We start from the raw sequence: 22,992 nt of genomic DNA on the forward strand, positions 1-22,992 counted from the left end.
TGAGAGAGCAGCGACTGAAAATCAAGCATATGACCCTGCCAGTCGTGATTGAAACATGCACAGTGCATGATCGCACCAAAAATCGCTATGCCCAGTACAAATCGGCTGAAAATGAGAACCTTGCCTCCCACGAGGCAGAGAGTGTGCAGGCCATCTCCCGGATGCAGCGCCTCAGCATTAATGAAAGCGGCCATTTCGCGTGCTTTTCCCGGAGCCCCACACACGATGCGAACGGGATACCGAAGCGGCCGACACCCACACTGCGCATGTGCGATGACGCGCGGAGCGTCAGGACGCCAACGTCATGACGTGCTCGAACTGCGGCAACGCCCACTTAAAGAAACACTGCCCTGCAAGAGGCAGGTGATGTTTAAACTGCGGGAAGCCCGGACACTATGCTGCCTTGGGCAGGTCTGCACCACCAGTCAGGGGCCAGCGCTCCCAATTCCGACGACGGCGCGTTCAGAGTGTGCAACAACGATTACAGGATTCTGATCCTGGCAGCACAACGGATCCAGAGGAAGAATGCCTGGACTCCGCCTCCTGTGTGGGCATCATTATCAAATGTGAACATGCCACATCCAACTCATCACAAAGTCAATCCATCCTCGCTGTGGATTCTGCGGACGAATGGCGTGCGGTGATGCAGGTCAACCACTGCTCCATCCAGTTTAAGCTGGACACAGGTGCTTCTGCCAACCTCCTCTCACAGGCAGATTTCAAACGCATCAAGAAGCCCCCCAAGGCCCTGCCAGCAGCCTGCAGGCTCCTGGACTACAACCGAAATGCTACCACGGCACTGGGGTCCTGCCATCTACTCGTCTCCAACCGGAGCACCCATGCACGGCTACGTTTTGAAATTGTCAAGCCAGACAGGGTATCCCTACTTGGCGCGCAGGCCTGCGAGCAGCTGAACCTCGTGCAGCGGGTTTACACAACGACATCCTCCAATGTGGATCTACAGGCCGGCATTGACAACATCCTCGCTCAGTATTCGGATGTGTTCGACGGGATGGGCACGCTGCCATATCGATACAAGATTCTGCTACGACCTGATGCCAAGCCAGTGGTCCACGCACCACGCTGGGTCCCGGCTCCGCTGAGGGAGCTCCTGAAGGCACAGCTCAAGGATCTTCAGCAACAGGGCATCATTTCCAAGGTAACCGAACCGACTGACTGGGTCAGCTCGATGGTATGTGTTAGAAAGCCTTCGGGAAACCTGCGCATCTGCATTGATCCCAATAATCTCAATAAGAATATAATGCGTGAACACTACCCCATCCCGAAGTGGGAGGAACTCACCAGTGAGATGGCACACACACGGTTTTTCACCAAGTTAGATGCATCACATGGATTTTGGCAAATCCAGCTGGATGAGTCCAGCAGAAGGTTCTGCACCCTCAACACACCGTTTGGCAGATACTGCTATAATCGCATGTCGTTTGGCATTGCCTTGGCATCGGAGATCTTCCATTGCATCATGGAGCAGATGATGGAGGGCACTGAAGGGGTTCGTGTGTACGTGGACGACATCATCATATGGTCCACGACCCCTGAAGAACATGCTTTCCGTCTCCAGCAGGTATTCCGCCGTGTCCACGCCAATGGCCTGAAGCTGAACAGGTCCAAATGTTGCTTTGGCATGTCAACACTCAAGTTCCCAGGTGACCAGATCTCTCAGCAGGGCGTGCGCCCGGACACAGACAAGGTCAAGGCCATCAAAGCCATGAAGGTCCCTCAAGACAAGAAGGCGGTGTTGCGCTTCCTGGGCATGGTCAATTTTCTGGGCAAGTTCATCCCAAACCTGGCCTCACACACCACGGCCCTACGAAACCTGGTGAAAAAGTCCACTGCCTTTGAGTGGAAGGCGGCCCATCAGGCAGAATGGTTGGAGCTGAAAGCCAAGCTCACCACTGCACCCGTCTTGGCATTTTTCGACCCAGACAGGGAGATGAAGATCTCGACAGATGCGAGCCAGGATGGCATCATTACAGTGCTGCTTCAACGCGATGACACTTCATCCTGGGCACCGGTAGCCTACACATCGAGGGCCATGACGCCCACCGAAACAAGGTATGCGCAAATAGAGAAGGAATGCCTGGGTCTTCTCATTCTCAAGTTTCACGACTATGTCTGCGGCCTGCCGACATTCACTGTCGAGACGGACCATAGGCCTCTGGTCCACATTATCCACAAGGACCTGAACGACATGACGCCTCGGTTGCAGCGCATCCTCCTCAAACTCAGAAGGTACAACTTTGACTTAAGTGTACACGCCTGGCAAGGAGCTCATCATTGCTGGTGCATTGTCCCGCTCCATCACAGTGCCTAGAGAACCGCTGGAAATCATCCGGCAGATTGAACCACAGGTGCAGCTGTGTGCTAGCACCCTCCTGGCGTCTGATGAGAAGGTGGTTCGTATCCACGAGGAGACAGCCAAAGACCCCCTCTTGCAGCGTGTCATGCACCACCTCGCCAATGGCTGGCAGAAAGGGCAGTGCCCTCAATTTTACAATGTAAAGGACGACCTGGCGGTGATTGATGGTATCCTCCTCAAGCTGGACCGGATTGTCATTCCACTCAGTCTCCAGAGCTTGGTGTCCGCCAAATCCATGAGGGACACCTGGGCATCGAGAAGTGCAGACGCAGAGCCAGGCAGGCTGTCTACTGGCCCGGTATTAGCCAGGACATCGTGAACATGGTCCTCAACTGTGCGACCTGTCAACGCTTCCAGCCAGCGCAGAGCAAGGAGACGCTCCAGCAGCATGAAATCGAGACCTCCCCGTGGTCCAAGGTTGGCATCAACCTCTTTTGTGCGAATGGTCGTGACTACGTGTTGATTATTGACTATTTCTCCAATTACCCTGAAGTTGTGAAGCTCTCAGACCTCACATCTCGGACCATCATCAAGGCCTGAAAGGAGACGTTCTCCAGGCATGGTATCCCACTCACTGTCATGTGTGACAGCGGCCCGTGCTTCAACAGCCACGAGTGGTCTGTGTTTGCCAAGTCATCCCATTTCAAACATGTCACTTTCAGCCCACACTATCCGCAGTCCAATGGGAAGGTTGAGAAAGGGGTGCACGTTGTGAAACAGCTCATCTGCAAGGCCGCGGATTCTGCTTCTGACATCTACCTCGCGCTGCTTGCGTACAGGGCGACCCCACTGTCCACTGGCATGTCGCCGGCTCAACTCCTGATGAACAGGGACCTGCGGACGACACTTCCAGCCATACACTTGCCCAACCGGGATCACCTCCCGGTGCTGCAGAAGGTGCAGCAGCTCCGAAACCAGCAAAAGCAGGACTATGGTGCTCATGCCACCGATTTGCCCGTGTTATCCCCGGCAGACACTGTCAGGGTCAAGATACCGGATGGTGGCTGGTCTGCTCCAGCTGTCGTTGTTCGACAGGCTGCGCCGCGCTCGTATGTTGTACATGTGGCTGATGGTTCTGCTGTGCGGCGAAACAGACGGCACTATGCAAAGCTGCCTGCCCGCAAGCGCTATCTTCTCCGATTCTGTCCGTTGTTTTGCCACCTCCTGATACCTCGAACTACGAGGCCACCAGTCAGGCTTCCGTCCCGCCTGTCAAGGCGCCGTCGTCCCCACCGCCACCTCTCCGGCGGTCGACCAGGATCAGACGCAAGCCCCAGAGACCGGACATTTGTTTTGTTTGCTCTGTTCTGTTTTCTCACATTAGACAGCTGTCTTCACATGTAAATACGTTCACATACGCCACCGCTTGTAAATATGTTAATATATGCCCCCACATGTAAGTATGTTCCCATGTGCCAACAAAACATTTTTAAAAAGGGAGATGTCATGATATGCAGACATGCAGATAATGATATGCAGACATGCACAGACAGGCAGCTAATGAACACAGAGAACAGGACATGACCAATGAGCAGGCAGGACACTCAGGGGTGGTATCTCACTATAAGAGGCACGAGGCACTCACACTCCGCCTCTTTCCACTGATGAACATCTACAGAGTGAGTCAGGGTGTATGTACAGTATCACACCTCCAGCACGTGGCTAAGAGCTAGTCTGGTTCAGTCAGACAGAGTAACCACACTTAGGTTAGCAGAGAGTCGAACTCATAGAGAACTGCGCTAACTGTGCACCTGGTTCAATAAATCAGATTGAACTAACTTCAAGGTCTGGAGTATCTTTTGGTTAAAGCTGCATCCAGTTGCAGCCCGTGTTATCCCAGAATACATAACACAACAATCCACAGGGCCGCAGGTCAAAGGATTCAAGTCATATTCATGGGAGTTGAGCCAACAAATCAGACCAACACTCCAAGTGCAGTACTGATGGAGTGCTGCACTGTCAGAGGGTCAGTACTGAGGGAGTGCTGCACTGTCAGAGGGTCAGTACTGTGGGAGTGCTGCACTGTCAGAGGGTCAGTACTGATGGAGTGCTGCACTGTCAGAGGGTCGGTACTGAGGGAGTGCTGCACTGTCAGAGGGTCAGTGCTGAGGGAGTGCTGCACTATCAGAGGGTCAGTACTGAGGGAGTGCTGCACTGTCAGATGGTCAGTACTGAGGGAGTGCTGCACTGTCAGAGGGTCAGTACTGAGGGAGTGTCGCACTGTCCGAGGGTCAGTACTGAGGGCGTGCTGCACTGTCAGAGGGTCAGTGCTGAGGGAGTGCTGCACTGTCAGAGGGTCAGTACTGAGGGAGTGCTGCACTGTCAGAGGGTCAGTACTGAGGGAGTGCTGCACTGTCAGAGGGTCAGTACTGAGGGAGTGCTGCACTGTCAGAGGGTCAGTACTGAGGGAGCGCTGCACTGTCAGTGGGTCAATACTGAGGGAGTGCTGCACTGTCAGAGGGTCAGTACTGAGCGAGTGCTGCACTGTCAGAGGGTCAGTACTGACGGAGTGCTACACTGTCAGAGGGTCAGTACGGAGGGAGTGCTGCACTGTCAGAGGATCAGTACTGAGGGAGTGCTGCACTGTCAGAGGATCAATACTGAGGGAGTGCCGCATTGTCAGAGGATCAGTACTGAGGGAGTGCTGCACTGTCAGAGGATCAGTACTGAGGGAGTGCCACACTGTCAGAGGGTCAGTACTGAGGGAATGCTGCACTGTCAGAGGGTCAGTACTGAGGGAGTGCCACACTGTCAGAGGGTCAGTACTGAGGGAGTGCTGCACTGTCAGAGGGTCAGTACTGTGGGAGTGCTGCACTGTCAGAGGGTCAGTACTGAGGGAGTGCTGCACTGTCAGAGGGTCGGTACTGAGGGAGTGCTGCACTGTCAGAGGGTCAGTGCTGAGGGAGTGCTGCACTATCAGAGGGTCAGTACTGAGGGAGTGCTGCACTGTCAGATGGTCAGTACTGAGGGAGTGCTGCACTGTCAGAGGGTCAGTACTGAGGGAGTGTCGCACTGTCCGAGGGTCAGTACTGAGGGCGTGCTGCACTGTCAGAGGGTCAGTGCTGAGGGAGTGCTGCACTGTCAGAGGGTCAGTACTGAGGGAGTGCTGCACTGTCAGAGGGTCAGTACTGAGGGAGTGCTGCACTGTCAGAGGGTCAGTACTGAGGGAGTGCTGCACTGTCAGAGGGTCAGTACTGAGGGAGCGCTGCACTGTCAGTGGGTCAATACTGAGGGAGTGCTGCACTGTCAGAGGGTCAGTACTGAGCGAGTGCTGCACTGTCAGAGGGTCAGTACTGACGGAGTGCTACACTGTCAGAGGGTCAGTACGGAGGGAGTGCTGCACTGTCAGAGGATCAGTACTGAGGGAGTGCTGCACTGTCAGAGGATCAATACTGAGGGAGTGCCGCATTGTCAGAGGATCAGTACTGAGGGAGTGCTGCACTGTCAGAGGGTCAGTACTGAGGGAGTGCCGCACTGTCAGAGGGTCAGTACTGAGGGAATGCTGCACTGTCAGAGGGTCAGTACTGAGGGAGTGCCACACTGTCAGAGGGTCAGTACTGAGGGAATGCTGCACTGTCAGAGGGTCAGTACTGAGGGAGTGCCACACTGTCAGAGGGTCAGTACTGAGGGAGTGCCGCACTGTCAGAGGGTCAGTACTGAGGGAGTGCCACACTGTCAGAGGGTCAGTACTGAGGGAATGCTGCACTGTCAGAGGGTCAGTACTGAGGGAGTGCTGCACTGTCAGAGCGTCAGTACTGAGGGAATGCTGCACTGTCAGAGGGTCAGTACTGAGGGAATGCTGCACTGTCAGAGGGTCAGTACTGAGGGAGTGCTGCACTGTCAGAGGGTCAGTACTGAGGGAATGCTGCACTGTCAGAGGGTCAGTACTGAGGGAGTGCTGCACTGTCAGAGGGTCAGTACTGAGGGAATGCTGCACTGTCAGAGGGTCAGTACTGAGGGAGTGCCACACTGTCAGGTTTGCTGATTCTCAGATGAAACATTAAACTGAGGCTCTTTCTTGTCGATATTTCAGCAAATGCATCCTTTGGCAATGACAGTATTGAGCCAATTGTAGTGTTATAGACAGGTGATAATTAATGGCTCAAAGAGTGTAAACGGACACAGCTGGTACAGTTACGGTTGGAGGGACCATTATAAGTTTCCAACATCTACTGAGCTGGATGAAGAATAAACTTACTCAAGTAAAAGACAAACTGTTGTATTATTCCTCCATGATATACAGAATCACAGAAATAATACTGTGCAGAACAGGCCCTTCGGCCCATCGAGTCTGCACCAGCACATGAAAGACACCTGACCTGCCTACCTAATCCCATTGGCCAGCACTTGGCCCATAACGTTGAATGTTAAGACGTGCCAAGTGCTCATCCAGGTACTTTTTAAAGGATGTGAGGCAACTCGCCTCTCACACCCTCCCAGGCAGCGCATTCCAGAGCGTAAACACACTCTGAGTAAAATTCTCAAATCCCTCTAAACCTCCTGCCCCTCACCTTGAACTCGTAACTGACCCTTCAACTAAGGGGAACAGCTGTTCCCTACCCACCCTGTTCATGTCCCTCATAATCTTGCCCACCTCGATCAGGTCGCCCCTCAGTCTTCTCTGCTCCAACAAAAACAACCCAAGCCTGTCCAACCTCTCTTCATAATTTAAGTTCCATCCCAGGCACCATCCTGGTGAATCTCCTCTGCACCCCCTCCAGTAATCACATCCTTATAATGTGGCAACCAGAATTGCACACAGTGCTCCCGCTGTGGCCTCACCAATCTTCTATACAACTCCAACATGACCTCCCTGCTTTTGTAATCTATGCCTCGATTGATAAAGGCAAGTGTCCCGTGTGCCTTTTTCACCACCCTGTTAACCTGCCCTTCTGCCTTCAGAGATCTATGGACAAACACACCAAGGTCTCTTTGTTCCTCAGGATTTACCAGTGTCAGGCCATTCATTGAATATTTCCTTGATGTGTGATTATTGACCTTAACATGTCTGCACCCTCAGATGGATTCAGAGAACATGGCCTCTCGGCCCATCATGTCCATGTCAGTCCTCTGCAAGAGTGACTCACCTGATCCCACACCCCCACCTCTTCCCTGCAACCCTGCAAATTCTTTCTCTTTAGAGAATTCTCCAAGCGTCAGTAGAACCTGCCTCCACCACACTCACAGGCCGTCCATTCCAGGCCCTAAAGATTTCCTATGTAAACAAAAATCCTCAGGTCGCCAATGATAAATCCGCCAATTGCTTTAAATTAGTGTTCCCCGGTTCTTAGACCTTCCACCAATGGGAACAGTTTCTCTCTGCCTATATTATCCGCCCCCCCACCCCTCCCCGCCCACGATTCTGAACACCTCTATCAAATCTCCTCTCAACCTTCTCTTCTGCAAGACAAGCTTCTCCAAACTGTCTCCGTCACTGACGTTCCTCATCCCTGGAGACATTCTTATGAATTTTTTCCAACCTTCTCCAATGTAGGAACATCCAATAAAACTATTTAAGGATGAGCTGAGGGGTTCTCCCTGTGTCAGGACAACATCTAAACTTTACTCGCTGCCTTCAAGAAAAGGGGGCTGGATTTTTATGGTCCCAGTTTTGACCAAATGGGGTTAGGACCCCCCCCCAAAAAATTGGATGGCAGCACGGTCGCGCAGTGAGTTAGCCCTACTGCCTCACGGCACCGAGGTCCCAGGTTCGATCCCAGCTCTGGGTCACTGTCCGTGTGGAGTTTGCACATTCTCCCCGTGTTTGCGTGGATTTTGCCCCCACAACCCAAAGATGTGCGGGCTAGGTGGATTGGCCACGCTAAATTGCCCCTTAATTGGAAAAAATGAATTGGTACTCTAAATTTATATTTTTTTAAAATTGGTTGTCAAGTGGGAAGGCCAGAATTCCTAGGGCATGGTGCATGGATGGTGCATGGATTGGCATGAGATGGCATAAAGTTGGTCTGTGGGCTATAAGGGGCTTTGGGAATGGATGGGGAGTCATGAATTATCACTAAGTTGGCATAGGGGCAATGAGAGGCCATCAGGGTGGCTGGGGTAGGAGTTGGCATAAGTTGGTTTGGATGGGCCGGGATGTGAGGGGTGAGGGCCCAATATTTAATAAAACAACTGGGACCAATGGTGGGTTTATAACCAGCCCATCTCAAGACTTGGTCTCCGATCTGCGTCCAGATGCAGTGAGCTGATTCCACCTGTCACCCTTCTCCATAACCTCCAGCCCAGTCCTATTCATTCCCAACTCTATCCCACCCTTTCCCCCAACCCCAGCCATTTCCACACCCTTCCCATCGAGTTCATACAGCGTAGAAGGCGGCCATTCAACCCATCGAGTCTGCTCCGACCCTCTGAAACAGCACCCTACCTAGGCACACTCACCCAGCCTATTCCCATAAGTCCACCAAACCTGCACATCTTTGGGCTGTTGGAGGATACCAGAGCACCCGGAGGAAACCCACGCAGACACGGCCCTCCTGCAGCTTTTCCTCACCCAGCTCGAACTTCTACACCTCCCCACCCCTGAAAATATCCTGCTGCCAATGAGATAGGGTTGAAAATTGCATGAGGATTATACTGTAGCTCTCATCGAGTTTCCCACTGTTAAGTTGTCACTGGGCGGCATCCAGATTTACATATTTAAGTGAGCATTTAGGCTAAATTAAATATGTCTGCGCCGGATTCTCCCAGCGCCCAGGAACGAACGCTCGTGCCTGTGGGACCTCGCCATGGCACATTGAGCACTGGCTCAAACAAATGTGGACCAGGGTGATGGCACCTGGGGGTTTGTCCCAGGCCATCGGAGGCCCCAGGTAGTCGGGCTCTGGGCAGGGTGGTACCCTGGCACTCCCAGAGTACCACTCTGTCCAGGCCTGGGCAGCACTGCCCAGCTGGCACGGGCACTGCCGGGGTGCCAGGCTGGAAGCACCAAGGTGCCGGGTGTCGGGCTGGCCGTGTCAGGGATCGGGCCCGGGGTTGCCCTGCCCTTATGAGGTGGGAAGAGGGGGGGGCTCGAGGACCCCCCTGAGTTGGAGCATTGGGGGTTTCTGCAGGCTGGGGTGGGCAGTCCGAGGGGGGGGTTGAGAGATCGGGACGGCCTCAGCAGGGCGGCGACAGGCACCGAGAAACACCCACACTCAAAACGGGACTCTTGTTCCCTGTTAAATCGTGCTATAAATTTAGAGTAGCCAATTCTTTTTTTCCAATTAAGGGGCAATTTAGCGTGGCCAATCCACCTACCCTGCACATCTTTGGGTTGTGGGCGTGAGACCCGCGGGGAGAATGTGCAAACTCCACACGGACAGTGACCCGGGGCCGGGATCGAACCTGGGACCTCGGCGCCGTGAAGCAGCAGTGCTAACCACTGGGCCACCCCGCCACCCCCGTGTCGTAGATTTAAACAAATCCTCTTGTTTAATCTGTCCCTCCTCAACCACAACTCAGTGACAAATGGCTCTGGAAGGAGAATGTAGCTCGGACCTCGCACAGAGTTCATTACAGACTGTGCAATGACCCAGGAGGGAGGCAATGCAATTCAAACACTCTCACTAAACTCATCATTCTCGGGCTGCTTGTGTGAACATTTCAGTCAGAGTGAGGCTGAGCACCTCCAAAATGAAATTAAAGACATTCTGAATATCTTCCCCACCCACCAAAATCTTTTCCGCTTTCCCCCCTCGGCAAAACCATTTGTTGTAGAGAACGCGGTGCATGAACATTAAGAGATGTCGTCAAATCTGAACACGCTGTTCGACTTAATCACCTTAAAATGAACTTACCCTTTCACCCGATGCTCCAGGAGAGCCAGCTGGACCGTCTGGGCCTGGTAAACCCTATTGACATAAAACAAGCTGTCAGTTGGGCTCAAGTTAACATCAGCTGCCTGTGAATACAGGAACAGGACAAGACCATTCTGCCCCTCCAGCCTCTTCTGCCGCCGTTCCATCAGATCATGACTGATCTGTATCTCAGCTCCATCTGCCCTCCATGGTTCCATAATCCCTTCATACCCTTAACCTAAAAAAAAATGTATCAACCTCATTTCTGAAGCGTTAGATTGACATCCCACCATGCACCCCCTCCCCCCCCCCCCGCCCACCACCTGCCTCCTCCTCCCCGCCCCCCCCCCCCCCGTGTCTGCGTGGGTTTCCTCCGGGTGCTCCGGTTTCCTCCCGCAAGTCCCGGAAGTCAGGCTTGTTAGGCGAATTGGACATTCTGAATTCTCCCTCCGTGTACCCGAACAGGTGCCGGAATGTGGCGACTAGGGGCTTTTCACAGTAACTTCATTGCAGTGTTAATGTAAGCCTACTTGTGACACTGAAGATTATTATTATTATTATTAATTTTAAGGTTAACCTCCCTGACCTGGACTTTCCCAATGGAAGAGTAGGTAACAATGCATCCAATAGAGATCTGGATTAATCTCATCGTCTATCCTTGGTCCAGCCCCATGGGCCCTGGCTTTTCATTAACTTTTCTCAATTTAATAAAAAGTGAGTTTATAGTTCAATAAAAAGTGAGTTTACAGTAGGGTAAGCAGGGTCTCAGGAGAGAAGGCTGCCCTTTCCTCAATTTAGGCCTGTAAGTGGCCACTATTTAAGGGCCTTTCCCCCTCTGCCTCAATTTTTGGGTTGGCGGGCGAGTTGGCCGGGTTGAAACAGAAAAATAACAAAACATACGTCTCTGGGGGTGGGGGGGTGGGGGGGGTGGGGGGGGGTATCTCCATCAGAAGCTCCATGTGGGACCCAGATGTACAACTTGATTCGAAGATTAACAGCCCTGGTTGCTCCCGACGCAAATACGTTTGCAGAGCTCATTGAGCTAGCAAAGGGGCATTATCAACCTTAGCCCTCAGTAATATTACAAAGATACGAATTGAACTCCACTGGGAGAAGCCCAGAGTAACCACTGCAGCCTTTGTAGCAAGGCTAAGACAAATCGCGGAGAATTACCATTTTGGGTCAGCTTTGAATGACATGTTAAGAGACTGATTGGTGTGCGGTGTAAACAAATGCATTTATACAGAGAAAATTGTTAGCTAAATTGGAGTTAACTTTGAAAAAGGTACTAGAATAATGTCAATAATGATAGAGGGAACTGACTAGGGTGCCCAGGAACTGCAAAGTCCGTAGAGGGATGAGGTCTACCAGTTACATAGATTACATAGAACATACAGTGCAGAAGGAGGCCATTCGGCCCATCGAGTCTGCACCGACCACTTAAGCCCTCACTTCCACCCTATCCCCGTAACCCAATAACTCCTCCTAACCTTTATGGACACTACGGGTAATTTAGCATGGCCAATCCACCTAACCTGCACGTCTTTGGACTGTAGGAGGAAACCGGAGCACCCGGAGGAAACCCACGCGGACACGGGGAGAACGTGCAAACTCCGCACAGACAGTGACCCAGCGGGGAATCGAACCTGGGACCCTGGCGCTGTGAAGCCACAGTGATAATCACTTGTGCTACCGTGCTGCCCATAAATCTGTTATGTTAGGACAGGAGGCAGCAAGCATCAGTGGCACCTGGAATGATAACATTAGTTTAAGTAGAGCAAATAACACAGATGTTTGGTGGCCTGGAATCGATGATGATATTGATTGGATTGGATTTGTTTATTGTCCCGTGTACCAAGGTACAGCGAAAAGTATTGTTCTGCGTACAGTCCAGACAGATCATTCATAGAATCAGAGAATTTACAGTACAGAAGGAGGCCATTCGGCCCATCAAGTCTGCACTGGCCCTTGGAAAGAGCACCCTACTTAAGCCCACACCTCCACCCTATCCCCGTAACCCAGTAACCCCACCTAACGTTTTGGACACTAAGGCGCAATTTAGCGTGGCCAATCCACCTAACCTGCACACCTTTGGACTGTGGGAGGAAACCGGAGCACCCGGAGGAACCCACGCACACACGGGGAGGATGTGCAAGCTCCAGACAGTCACCCGATGCCGGAATTGAACCCAGGATGCTGGAGCTGTGAGGCAGCAGTGCTAACCACTGTGCCACCGTGCCGCCATATATGAAAAGAAAATACATAGGGCAAGCATAAAATACACAATGTAAATTCATAGACACAGTCATCGGGTGAAGCATACAGGAGTGTCGTACTACTCAGTGGAGAAGTTGTGTGAAGAGATCAGGTCAGTCCATAAGAGGGTCGTTTAGGAGTCTGGTAACAGCGGGGAAGAAGTTGTTTTTGAGTCTGTTCATGCATGTTTGTGCATGATACTTTTGTATCTCCTGCCCGATGGAAGAAGTTGGAAGAGTGAGTAAGCCGGGTGGGAGGGATCTTTGATTATACTGCCCGCTTTCCCCAGGCAGCAGGGGGTGTAGATGGAGTCAATGGATGGGAGGCAGGTTTGTGTGATGGACTGGGCGGTGTTCACGACTCTCTGAAGTTTCTTGCGGTCCTGGGCCGAGCAGTTGCCATACCAGGCTGTGATGCAGCCCAATAGGATGCTTTCTATGGTGCATCTGTAAAAATTGGTAAGAGTGAATGAGAGGATTGTGAAACAGTGTGCTAGTTATACCAGAAGTTATGAGCGGCAGCTCCCTTACACCCCTGGGAATGGCTGGGTCAACCATGGGTGAGAGTGCACATAGATTATGTTCGCCCATTCATGGGCTTTATGTTCCTTTTTCTAGTGGACGTTCATTCACAATGGATGAAGGCATTTGAAATGAAGTCCATAACTTCATTCGCCACAGCAGAGGAGCTGTGCCGTTGTGACACCACCCACGGCGTATCTGAAGGAACTGTCTCGGACAACAGAACTGTGTTCACAAGTGCGGGAATCCCAGCGGCAGCGGGATTCTCCGTCCGCTCACACCAGCGGGATTCTCCGTCCGCTCACACCAGCAGGATTCTCCATCCGTTCCTGGCAGCGGGATTCTCCGTCCTTTCCCGGCAGCGGGATTCTCCATCCATTCCCGAAAGCGGGATTCTCCGTCCGTTCCCGGCAGCGGGATTCACCGTCCGTCCCGCTGCTGTGAATGGGAGATTTGACTGAGCGCCGAATTCTCCGTCCTCGCGGGGAACGGTGGCGGTGTCGTCTTGCAACGGAGAATCCCAGCCTATGTCTTCTCTGCTGCTATTCTCTGTCCAATGGGCTAAGAGGGCTTCCCTGAAACATTTTACGGCAGGGCTTAAAATATTAACACGTTTTTCACACAGACATGTTTATTTCCAATATATTCTGCCTTTGACACATTCCCTGCCAAGGAAAACCTGTTGGTTTGGACCAATCTGCACTCTGATCTGAGTAAGAAATGGCTGCATAGGGGTGGCACAGTGGTTAGCATTGCTGCCTATGGCACTGAGGACCCGGGTTCGAATCCCGGCCCTGGGTCACTGTCCGTGTGGAGTTTGCACATTCTCCCCGTGTTTGCGTGGATTTCACCCCCACAACCCAAAGATGTGCAGCTTAGGTGGATTGGCCACGCTAAATTGCCCCTTAATTGGAAATAGGAATAATTGGGTACTCTAAATTTAAAACACAAAAAAATGTCTGCATTCATTTCATTAATGAGCCTTCGTCAGCAGGATCAGTCATTAAACAATTCACAGTGACTGAACAGGGCACAGACAGTAACAAGTTCCTTCATCACTCTCTAATTGTACAATCCCAGGCTTTGAAAAGACTTTCTCATTATACTTAATGAGCTGTTTCCTGCTATTATTTTCATTTTAATCTTCCTAGTAACTTTGTGCGATTCTTGTCAGAGATCAAGGTGCACATGTTGCCCCCAGTTACCTGCCACTTCCAGCTAAATGATTCACTCACAATGTGCATTCAGACATAAGAATAAATTAATTAGGAACAGGAGCAGGCCCCATCGAGCCTGCCCTGCTGCTCAATAAGACCATAGCTGATCTTCTACCTCAGATCCACCTTTCTGCCTGCTTTTCATTCCCATTTCATTATCACATTGCTGTTTGTGAGATCTTGCTGGGCAAAATTATCCCATGCACTGTAACAGTGACCAAACTTAAAAAGTACTTCAAAGAACAAGAATAAAGAACAAAGAAAGCTACAGCATAGGAACAGGCCCTTCGGCCCTCCAAGCCTGTGCCGATCATGCTGCCCTAACTAAAAACAAACCCTTCTGCCCTCACTCGGTCCCCATCCCTTTATTTCTGCCCTATTCATGGACCCATCCAGGGGCCTCTTAAATGTTGCTAATGTGCTACTTCCACCACATCCTCTGGCAGCGCGTTCCAGGCACCCGCCACTCTCTGTGCGAAATTGTTACCCCGCACATCTCCCTTAAACTTTCCCACTTTCTTCTTGAACCTGTGCCCCCTTGTAATTGACATTTCCACCCTTGGAAAAAGCCTCTGACTATTCACCCTGTCTATGCCTCTCATAATTTTGTAAACCTCTATCAGCTCCCCCCTCAGCCTCCGTCTTTCCAGTGAAAACAATCCTAGTTTATTCAACCTCTCCTCATAGCCAACACCCTCGAGACCAGGCAACATCCTGGTGAACCTTCTTTGCACTCTCCCCAAAGCTTCCACGTCCTTCTGATAATGTGCTGACCAGAACTGCCCGCAATACTCCAAATGCGGCCTAACCAAGGTTTTATACACTGCAACATGATTCCCCAACTCCTGTACTCACTGCCCTGGCTGATGAAGGCCTTCTTAATCACCTTGGCCATTCATTGGCTTGTGAAGCTCTTTGAGGTGACCTGAGATTGTGGAAGACGTGATATTAATGCAAGTCTTCCTCTAAAGGCCTCCCTTGGAGTTTGCCTTGGCTCAATGGCAGCAGGCTAGCCTCTGAATCAGAATTTCATGGGCTTCCATTGCAACCTCGGTGTGAACACTGGGTTGACAAGCAGAAGGATGCCAATGTCTGTTTGCTTTGGGAACCAGAGGTCGTTCATTAGGCAGATTCCTAGGAAGAGGGGATTGTCCTCTGAGGAAAGATTAAGCAGGTGGGATCCGTATTCATTGGAGTTTAGAAGTATGGGCGATGATCTTGTGGCACAGATAGGATTCTGAGGGGGAGTGACAGGGGAGACGCTGAGAGGATGTCCCCCTGGTGGGGAAATCTGGAACTTGAGAGAATAGTTTCTGAATACAAGGGATCTGTCATTTAAGATGGAGATGAGGAGAAATCTCCTGTGAATCTTTGGAATTTTCCAGCCATGCGGCTGGGTCATTGGATATATTCCAGGCAGAGTTGGACAGGGTTTGGATCTATAAGGGAGTCACGGGGTTATGGAGAACAGGAAGTTGGAGTTGAGGCCATGATCTTATTGATTAATGGAGCAGGCTTGATGGGCCAGATGGCTGACTCCTGCTCCTCTTCCATATCTTCCTTAAGTTCAGTAGGAGTTACATGGCTACTTCAGCGCTATGCCATCCAGCTGGCCCTCTTGGTAAGGTGGGAGAGCACCTGAGAATCCAACTAAGGACCTGTCCACATAATAATAGTCTTTGTTACAAAAAGACTTGGAGCGCAATCTGCTGGATGTTCAACATTGGAAGGAAGTTGCTGTCCTGTGGTGTTTGGCATGGAATAGAGAGGGAATAACAATGACAGCCCCCCTTCTCTAACCACGTTCACTTTTCACTTTATATCTTGCAGTGGGATTTGAGACAAGTACAACTGTTATTGGCTATCCCGAATGTCCAACCTTAAACAGCTGTAAAATGTCTCTGCTCATTTAAATTTTGACACTCAGGTTAACAAGGTCCTGCCTTCACCAAGAAATATGTGGGGACAGCAAGAGGCATGTCCGAGTAAGCGACATGATACAAACTCAGAGAGATTACAGCATACAAGGTCATTTGGCCTTTCATTACGTGTCCCAGTTGCAGTAATATCATGGATGTGTTGTAATTCACTGACCCACCAGGGGCCCGGGTTAACATTGCTGCCTCACAGAGCCAGGGACCCGGGTTAACACTGCTGCCTCACAGTGCCAGGGACCCGGGTTAACACTGCTGCCTCACAGTGCCAGGGACCCGGGTAAACACTGCTGTCTCACAGAGCCAGGGACCCGGGTTAACACTGCTGCCTCACAGTGCCAGGGACCCGGGTTAACACTGCTACCTCACAGTGCCAGGGGCCCGGGTTAACACTGCTGCCTCACAGTGCCAGGGATCCGGGTTAACACTGCTACCTCACAGTGCCAGGGGCCCGGGTTAACACTGCTGCCTCACAGTGCCGGGGACCCGGGTTAACACTGCTACCTCACAGTGCCAGGGACCCGGGTTAACACTGCTACCTCACAGTGCCAGGGACCCGGGTTAACACTGCTGTCTCACAGAGCCAGGGACCCGGGTTAACACTGCTGTCTCATAGTGCCAGGGACCCGGGTTAACACTGCTGCCTCACAGTGCCAGGGACCCGGGTTAACACTGCTGCCTCACAGTGCCAGGGACCCGGGTTAACACTGCTGCCTCACAGTGCCAGGGGCCCGGGTTAACACTGCTGCCTCACAGTGCCAGGGACCCGGGTAAACACTGCTGTCTCACAGAGCCAGGGACCCGGGTTAACACTGCTGCCTCACAGTGCCAGGGACCCGGGTTAACACTTCTACCTCACAGTGCCAGGGTTAACACTGCTGCCTCACAGTGCCAGGGATCCGGGTTAACACTGCTACCTCACAGTGCCAGGGGCCCGGGTTAACACTGCTGCCTCACAGTGCCAGGGACCCGGGTTAACACTGCTACCTCACAGTGCCAGGGACCCGGGTTAACACTGCTACCTCACAGTGCCAGGGACCCGGGTTAACACTGCTGTCTCACAGAGCCAGGGACCCGGGTTAACACTGCTGTCTCATAGTGCCAGGGACCCGGGTTAACACTGCTGTCTCAGAGTGCCAGTGACCCGGGTTAACACTGCTGCCTCACAGAGCCAGGGACCCGGGTTAGCAATGCTGTCTCACAGTGCCAGGGAACAGGGTTAACAATGCTGTCTCACAGTGCCAGGGGCCCGGGTTAACACTGCTGCCTCACAGAGCCAGGGGCCCGGGTTAACACTGCTGTCTCACAGTGCCAGGGACCCGGGTTAACACCGGTGTCTCACAGAGCCAGGGACCCGGGTTAACACGGTTGTCTCACAGAGCCAGGGACCCGGGTTAACACTGCTGTCTCACAGAGCCAGGGACCCGGGTTAACACCGGTGTCTCACAGAGCCAGGGACCCGGGTTAGCACTACAGCCTCACAGAGCCAGGGACCCGGGTTAGCAATGCTGTCTCACAGTGCCAGGGAACAGGGTTAACACTGCTGTCTCACAGTGCCAGGGTCCCGGGTTAACACTGCTCTCTCACTGTGCCAGGGGCCCTGGTTAACACTGCTGTCTCACAGTGCCAGGGAACAGGGTTAACACTGCTGTCTCACAGTGCCAGGGTCCCGGGTTAACACTGCTCTCTCACTGTGCCAGGGACCCAGGTTAACACTGCTGTCTCACAGAGCCAGGGACCTGCGTTGGTCCATCGTGTCTGCGGCAACCCTCTGAAACAACACCCCAGCTGGGCCCACTCCCCCCCACTTCCCCCCCCTCCCACATCCCCGTAACCCCCTTAACCCCACCTAACCTGCACAACTTTGGACTGTGGGTCTGAAGTCACATCTAAGCCCAGACTGAGTAAGGGTGGCAGATTTCATTCCCTGATGGACATTTATGAACCAGTTGGGCTTGTAGGGAAATCTGCCAGAAGGTTGTGCCTTCAAACCCTATTCCAGAAATTTGAACACAAAACCCAGGCTGATACTGCAGTGCTTTACTGAGGAAATGCTGCAGTGTGGGAGGTGCCGTCTTTTGGATGACCCACTAACCCGAGGCATGTGTGGTGCCGGTCCAAGGCACAGTGTGGCAAAAATCTTGGGATTTCTTCCCGTATGATACCCTTCAACCAACAACACGCAAAAATAATTTGTTTCTGGAATCTTGCTATGCGCAAAGCTGCGACCATGTTTCCTGACCCTGCACAAGGAATACGCTTTAAATGTGCTTCTTGCTGTTTAGGAAATTTAGAGGAAATGAACATTGAACACAGGTCCGTTCATTTAGAATCTGTAATAGGTAAACCTTGTGAAGCTTTACTTACATCTACCCCCGGAAGCCCTGCTAGGCCGGGAACTCCGAAACTCCCGGGATCTCCTGGTTCACCTGGCACACCCTAAATAACGGCAAAATAAGAATCTCATAAAACTCTGGAGAAACTAACAATGGCATTGTGCACATCTCAATGGAACATTACTCCAAATTTGTACTTACCGCTGGGCCTGGCAAACCAGCTCGGCCGGGCTCACCCTGTTAAAGAGAAAAGAAACAAGCATCAGTTATACTTGAAATATTTAATTGCATTCTACAATAGGAGTACATTTTTTTCTTTTTTTTTTCCGGGAGCGGGAGAGAGAGAGGGAGCCGGAGCGCAGCGAGTGCAGCTTGGGATTCAGGTAGGTGTTTAAACTTGCTCCCAGGTTCCAGCGGCCTTCATTTCCGGGAGCGGGAGAGAGCGAGGGCACCGGAGCGCAGCGAGTGCAGCTTGGGATTCAGGTAGGTGTTTAACCTTGCCCCCAGGTTCCAGCGGCCTTCATTTCCGGGAGCGGGAGAGAGAGAGGGAGCCGGAGCGCAGCAAGTGCAGCTTGGGATCCAGGTAGGTGTTTAAACTTGCCCCCAGGTTCCAGCAGCCTTCATTTTTCGGAGCGGGAGAGAGAGAGGGAGCCGGAGCGCAGCGAGTGCAGCTTGGGATTCAGGTACGTGTTTAAACTTGCCCCCAGGTTCCAGCGGCCGTCATTTCCGGGAGCGGGAGAGAGAGAGGGAGCCGGAGTGCAGCTTGGGAATCAGGTAGGTGCTTAAGTGGTTGATTTTTACCTCTATTTAAGTTGGGCGGTTGCTAAACCCGAGACACTACACTTGTAGTGTCTCCCACCCTTCCACCTCCTCTAACCTAAAGGGGTGAGTGAATATCAGTTAAGCTCTCTCTTTTCTTTTTCTTTTATCCGCAAGTTATAGCTTCAGATTTTCGGCGGGAGCAGTGGCCAGGGGTCTGTCGGGAAGGTAAGTTTACCCTTTAAAAACTTACCTTGCAGGAGTAGCGGCCTTCAGATTTTCGGCGGGAGCAGTGGCCAGGGGTCTGTCGGGAAGGTAAGGTGCTGGGAGAAATTTATCTCTTCCTGGATTGGTAAGTATTGTGATTGATAAATAAAATCCTTATTCCTTTCACTTATTCATTATTTGATATTATATTTGTAATCAGTTAAGGTAAAGTGTAAAAATGGCAGGAGATCCCAGACCTGTGTTATGCTCCTCGTGCTCAATGTGGGAGCTCAGGGACGCGGCCGATGCCCCTCTTTCATGTGCGGGAAGTGTGTCCAGCTGCAGCTCCTGTTAGACCGCATGACGGCTCTGGAGCTGCGGATGGACTCACTTTGGAGCATCTGCGATGCTGAGGAGGTCGTGGATAGCACGTTCAGTGAGTTGGTCACACTGCAGATTAGGGTTGGTGAGGGAGACAGGGAATGGGTGACCAAAATGCAGAGAAAGAGCAGGAAGGCAGTGCAGGTATCTCCAGCAGTCATCTCCCTCCAAAACAGGTATACCGTTTTGGATACTGTTGGGGGAGATGACTCACCAGAGGAAGGCAGTAGTAGCCAGGCTCATGGCACTGTGGCTGGCTCTGCTGCACAGAAGGGTGGGAAAAAGACTGGCAGGGCTATAGTCATAGGGGATTCAATCGTAAGCGGAGTAGGCAGGCGTTTCTGTGGTCGAAAACGAGAATCCGAATGGTATGTTGCCTCCCGGGTGCACGGGTCTGAGATGTCTCAGATCGGCTGCAGGACATACTGAATAGGGAGGGTGAACAGCCAGTTGTCGTGGTGCATATAGGCACCAACGATATAGGTAAAAAATGGGATGAGGTCCTACAAACAGAATTTAGGGAGTTAGGAGATAAGTTAAAAAGTAGGACCTCAAAGGTAGTAATCTCAGGATTGCTACCAGTGCCATGAGACAGTCAGAGTAGAAATTCAAGAATAGGCAGAATAAATACGTGGCTTGAGAGATGGTGCAGGAGGGAGTGATTCAGATTTTTGGGACATTGGAACCGGTTCTGGGGGCGGTGGGATCATTACAAATCGGATGATCTACACCTGGGCAGGACTGGAACCAATGTCCTAGGGGGTGCTTTTGCTAACACTGTTGGGGAGGTTTTAAACTAATGTGGCAGGGGGATGGGAACCAGATTAGGAAGTTGGAGGTCAGTAAAGAGGCAGCAACTAAAGCCAGTAAGGTACTAGATAATAAACTCAATGTGACTAAGGGGAAGAGTAGACAGGGAAGAGATGATGAACGCAAAGGGACAGGTGGTGTGAGGTACATTTGTTTCAATGCGAGAAGTGTAGCAGGTAAGGCAGAAGAATTTAGGGCTTGGATTAGTACCTGGGAATATGATGTTATTGGTATTACGGAGACTTGGTTGAGGGAAGGGCAAGTCTGGCAACTAAATATCCCTGGGTATAGATGCTTCAGGAGGGATAGAGAGGGAGGCAAAATGGGTGGAGGAGTTGCATTACTGGGCAGAGATGATATCGCAGCTATGATTAAGGAGGGCACGATGGAGGATTCGAGCACTGAGGCAATATGGGTAGAGCTAAGAAATAGGAAGGGTGCAGTAACATTGTTGGGACTTTACTACAGGCCTCCCAAAAGCGAACGTGAAGTAGAGGTACAAATATGTAGACAGATTATAGAAAAATGTAGGAGCAATAGGGTGGTCGTGATGGGAGATTTTAACTTCCCCAACATTGAATAGGACTCATGTAGTGTTGGAGGCGTAGATGGAGCGGAATTTGTAAGGAACATCCAGGAGAGTGTTTTAGAGCAGTATATAAATAGTCCAATTCGGGAAGGGGCCATACTGGACCTGGTATTGGGGAATGATCCCGGCCAGGTGGTTGAAGTTTCAGTCGATGATTACTTTGGGAATAGCGATCACAATTCCATAAGTTTTAGAATACTCATGGACAAAGACGAGAGTGGTCCTAAAGAAAGAGAGCTAAATTGGGGAAAGGCCAAGTGTAACAGAATTCGGCAGGAGCTAGGGAATGTGGATTGGGAGCAGCTCTTTAAGGGTAAATCCACATTTGAAATGTGGGAGTCTTTTAAGGAAAGGTTGATTAGAGTGCAGGACAGACATGTCCCTGTGAAAATGAGGGATAGAAATGGCAAGATTAGGGAACCATGGATGACGGGTGGAGTTGTGAGACTAGCTAAGACAAAAAAGGAATCATACATAAGATCTAGGCGACTTAAATCTGATGAAGCCTTGGAGGAATATCGGGAAAGTAGGACAAATCTCAAACGCGCAATAAAGAGGGCTAAAAGGGGTCATGAAATATCTTTGGCTGACAGGGTTAAGGAAAATCCCAAAGCCTTTTATTCGTATATAAGAAGGGGGTAACTAGATATGGATTAGCCCACTCAAAGACAAAAGAGGGAATTTATGCGTGGAGTCAGAGGAAATGGGTGAGATTCTTAATGAGTACTTTGCATCGGTATTCACCAAGAAGAGGGACATGACGGATGTTGAGGCTAGGGTTGGATGTTTAAATACTCTAGGTCAAGTCGGCATAAGGAAGGGGGAAGTTTTGGGTATTCTAAAAGGCATTAAGGCGGACAAGTCCCCAGGTCAGGATGGGATCTATCCCAGGTTACTGAGGGAAGCGAGGGAAGAAATAGCTGGGGCCTTAACAGATATCTTTGCAGCATCCTTGAGCACGGGTGAGGTCCCGGAGGACTGGAGAATTGCTAATGTTGTCCCTTTGTTTCAGAAGGGTAGCAGGGATAATCCAGGTAATTATAGACCTGTGAGCTTGACGTCAGTGGTAGGCAAACTGTTGGAGAAGATACTGAGGGATAGGATCTATTCACAGTTGGAAGAAAATAGACTTATCAGTGATAGGCAGCATGGTTTTGTGCAGGGAAGGTCATGTCTTACAAACCTAATAGAATTCTTTGAGAAAGTGACAAAGTTACTTGATGAGGGAAGGGCTGTAGATGCCATATACATGGACTTCAGTAAGGCGTTTGATAAAGTTTCCCATGGCAGGTTGATGGAAAAAGTGAAGTCGTATGGGGTTCAGGGTGTACTAGCTAGATGGATAAAGAACTGGCAGGGCAACAGGAGACAGAGAGTAGTGGTGGAAGGGAGTGTCTCAAAATGGAGAAAGGTGACTAGTGGTGTTCCACAGGGATCCGTGCTCGGACCACTGTTGTTTGTGATATACATAAATGATCTGGACGAAGGTATAGGTGGTCTGATTAGCAAGTTTGCAGATGATACTAAGATTGGTGGAGTTGCAGAATACAGCAAAATATAAATAGATTGGAGAGTTGGGCAGAGAAATGGCAGATGGAGTTCAATCCAGGCAAATGCGAGGTGATGCATTTTGGAAGATCTAATTCAAGAGCAGACTATACGGTCAATGGAAGAGTCCTGGGGAAAATTGATGTCCAGAGAGATCTGGGAGTTCAGGTCCATTGTACCCTGAAGGTGGCAACGCAGGTCGATAGAGTGGTCAAGAAGGCATACAGCATGCTTGCCTTCATCGGACGGAGTATTGAGTAC

At 51.1% G+C, this 22,992-nt stretch overlaps 1 protein-coding gene across 1 annotated transcript in view; it reads right to left on the reverse strand.

Annotated features, from left to right (window-relative positions):
- Positions 1–22,992, reverse strand: part of col9a3 (collagen, type IX, alpha 3) — a 186,695-nt gene that overhangs the window by 140,714 nt on the left and 22,989 nt on the right. The window contains exons 3-5 of the mRNA XM_072515326.1: positions 18,639–18,674; positions 18,469–18,540; positions 10,174–10,227 (exon numbers count right to left, since the gene is read on the reverse strand). Coding sequence (XP_072371427.1) covers positions 10,174–10,227; positions 18,469–18,540; positions 18,639–18,674 — 162 coding nt within the window. The remainder of the gene's footprint in view (positions 1–10,173; positions 10,228–18,468; positions 18,541–18,638; positions 18,675–22,992) is intronic.

This window comes from Scyliorhinus torazame, chromosome 8, assembly GCF_047496885.1.
Source record: "Scyliorhinus torazame isolate Kashiwa2021f chromosome 8, sScyTor2.1, whole genome shotgun sequence".
NCBI lineage: Eukaryota > Metazoa > Chordata > Chondrichthyes > Carcharhiniformes > Scyliorhinidae > Scyliorhinus > Scyliorhinus torazame.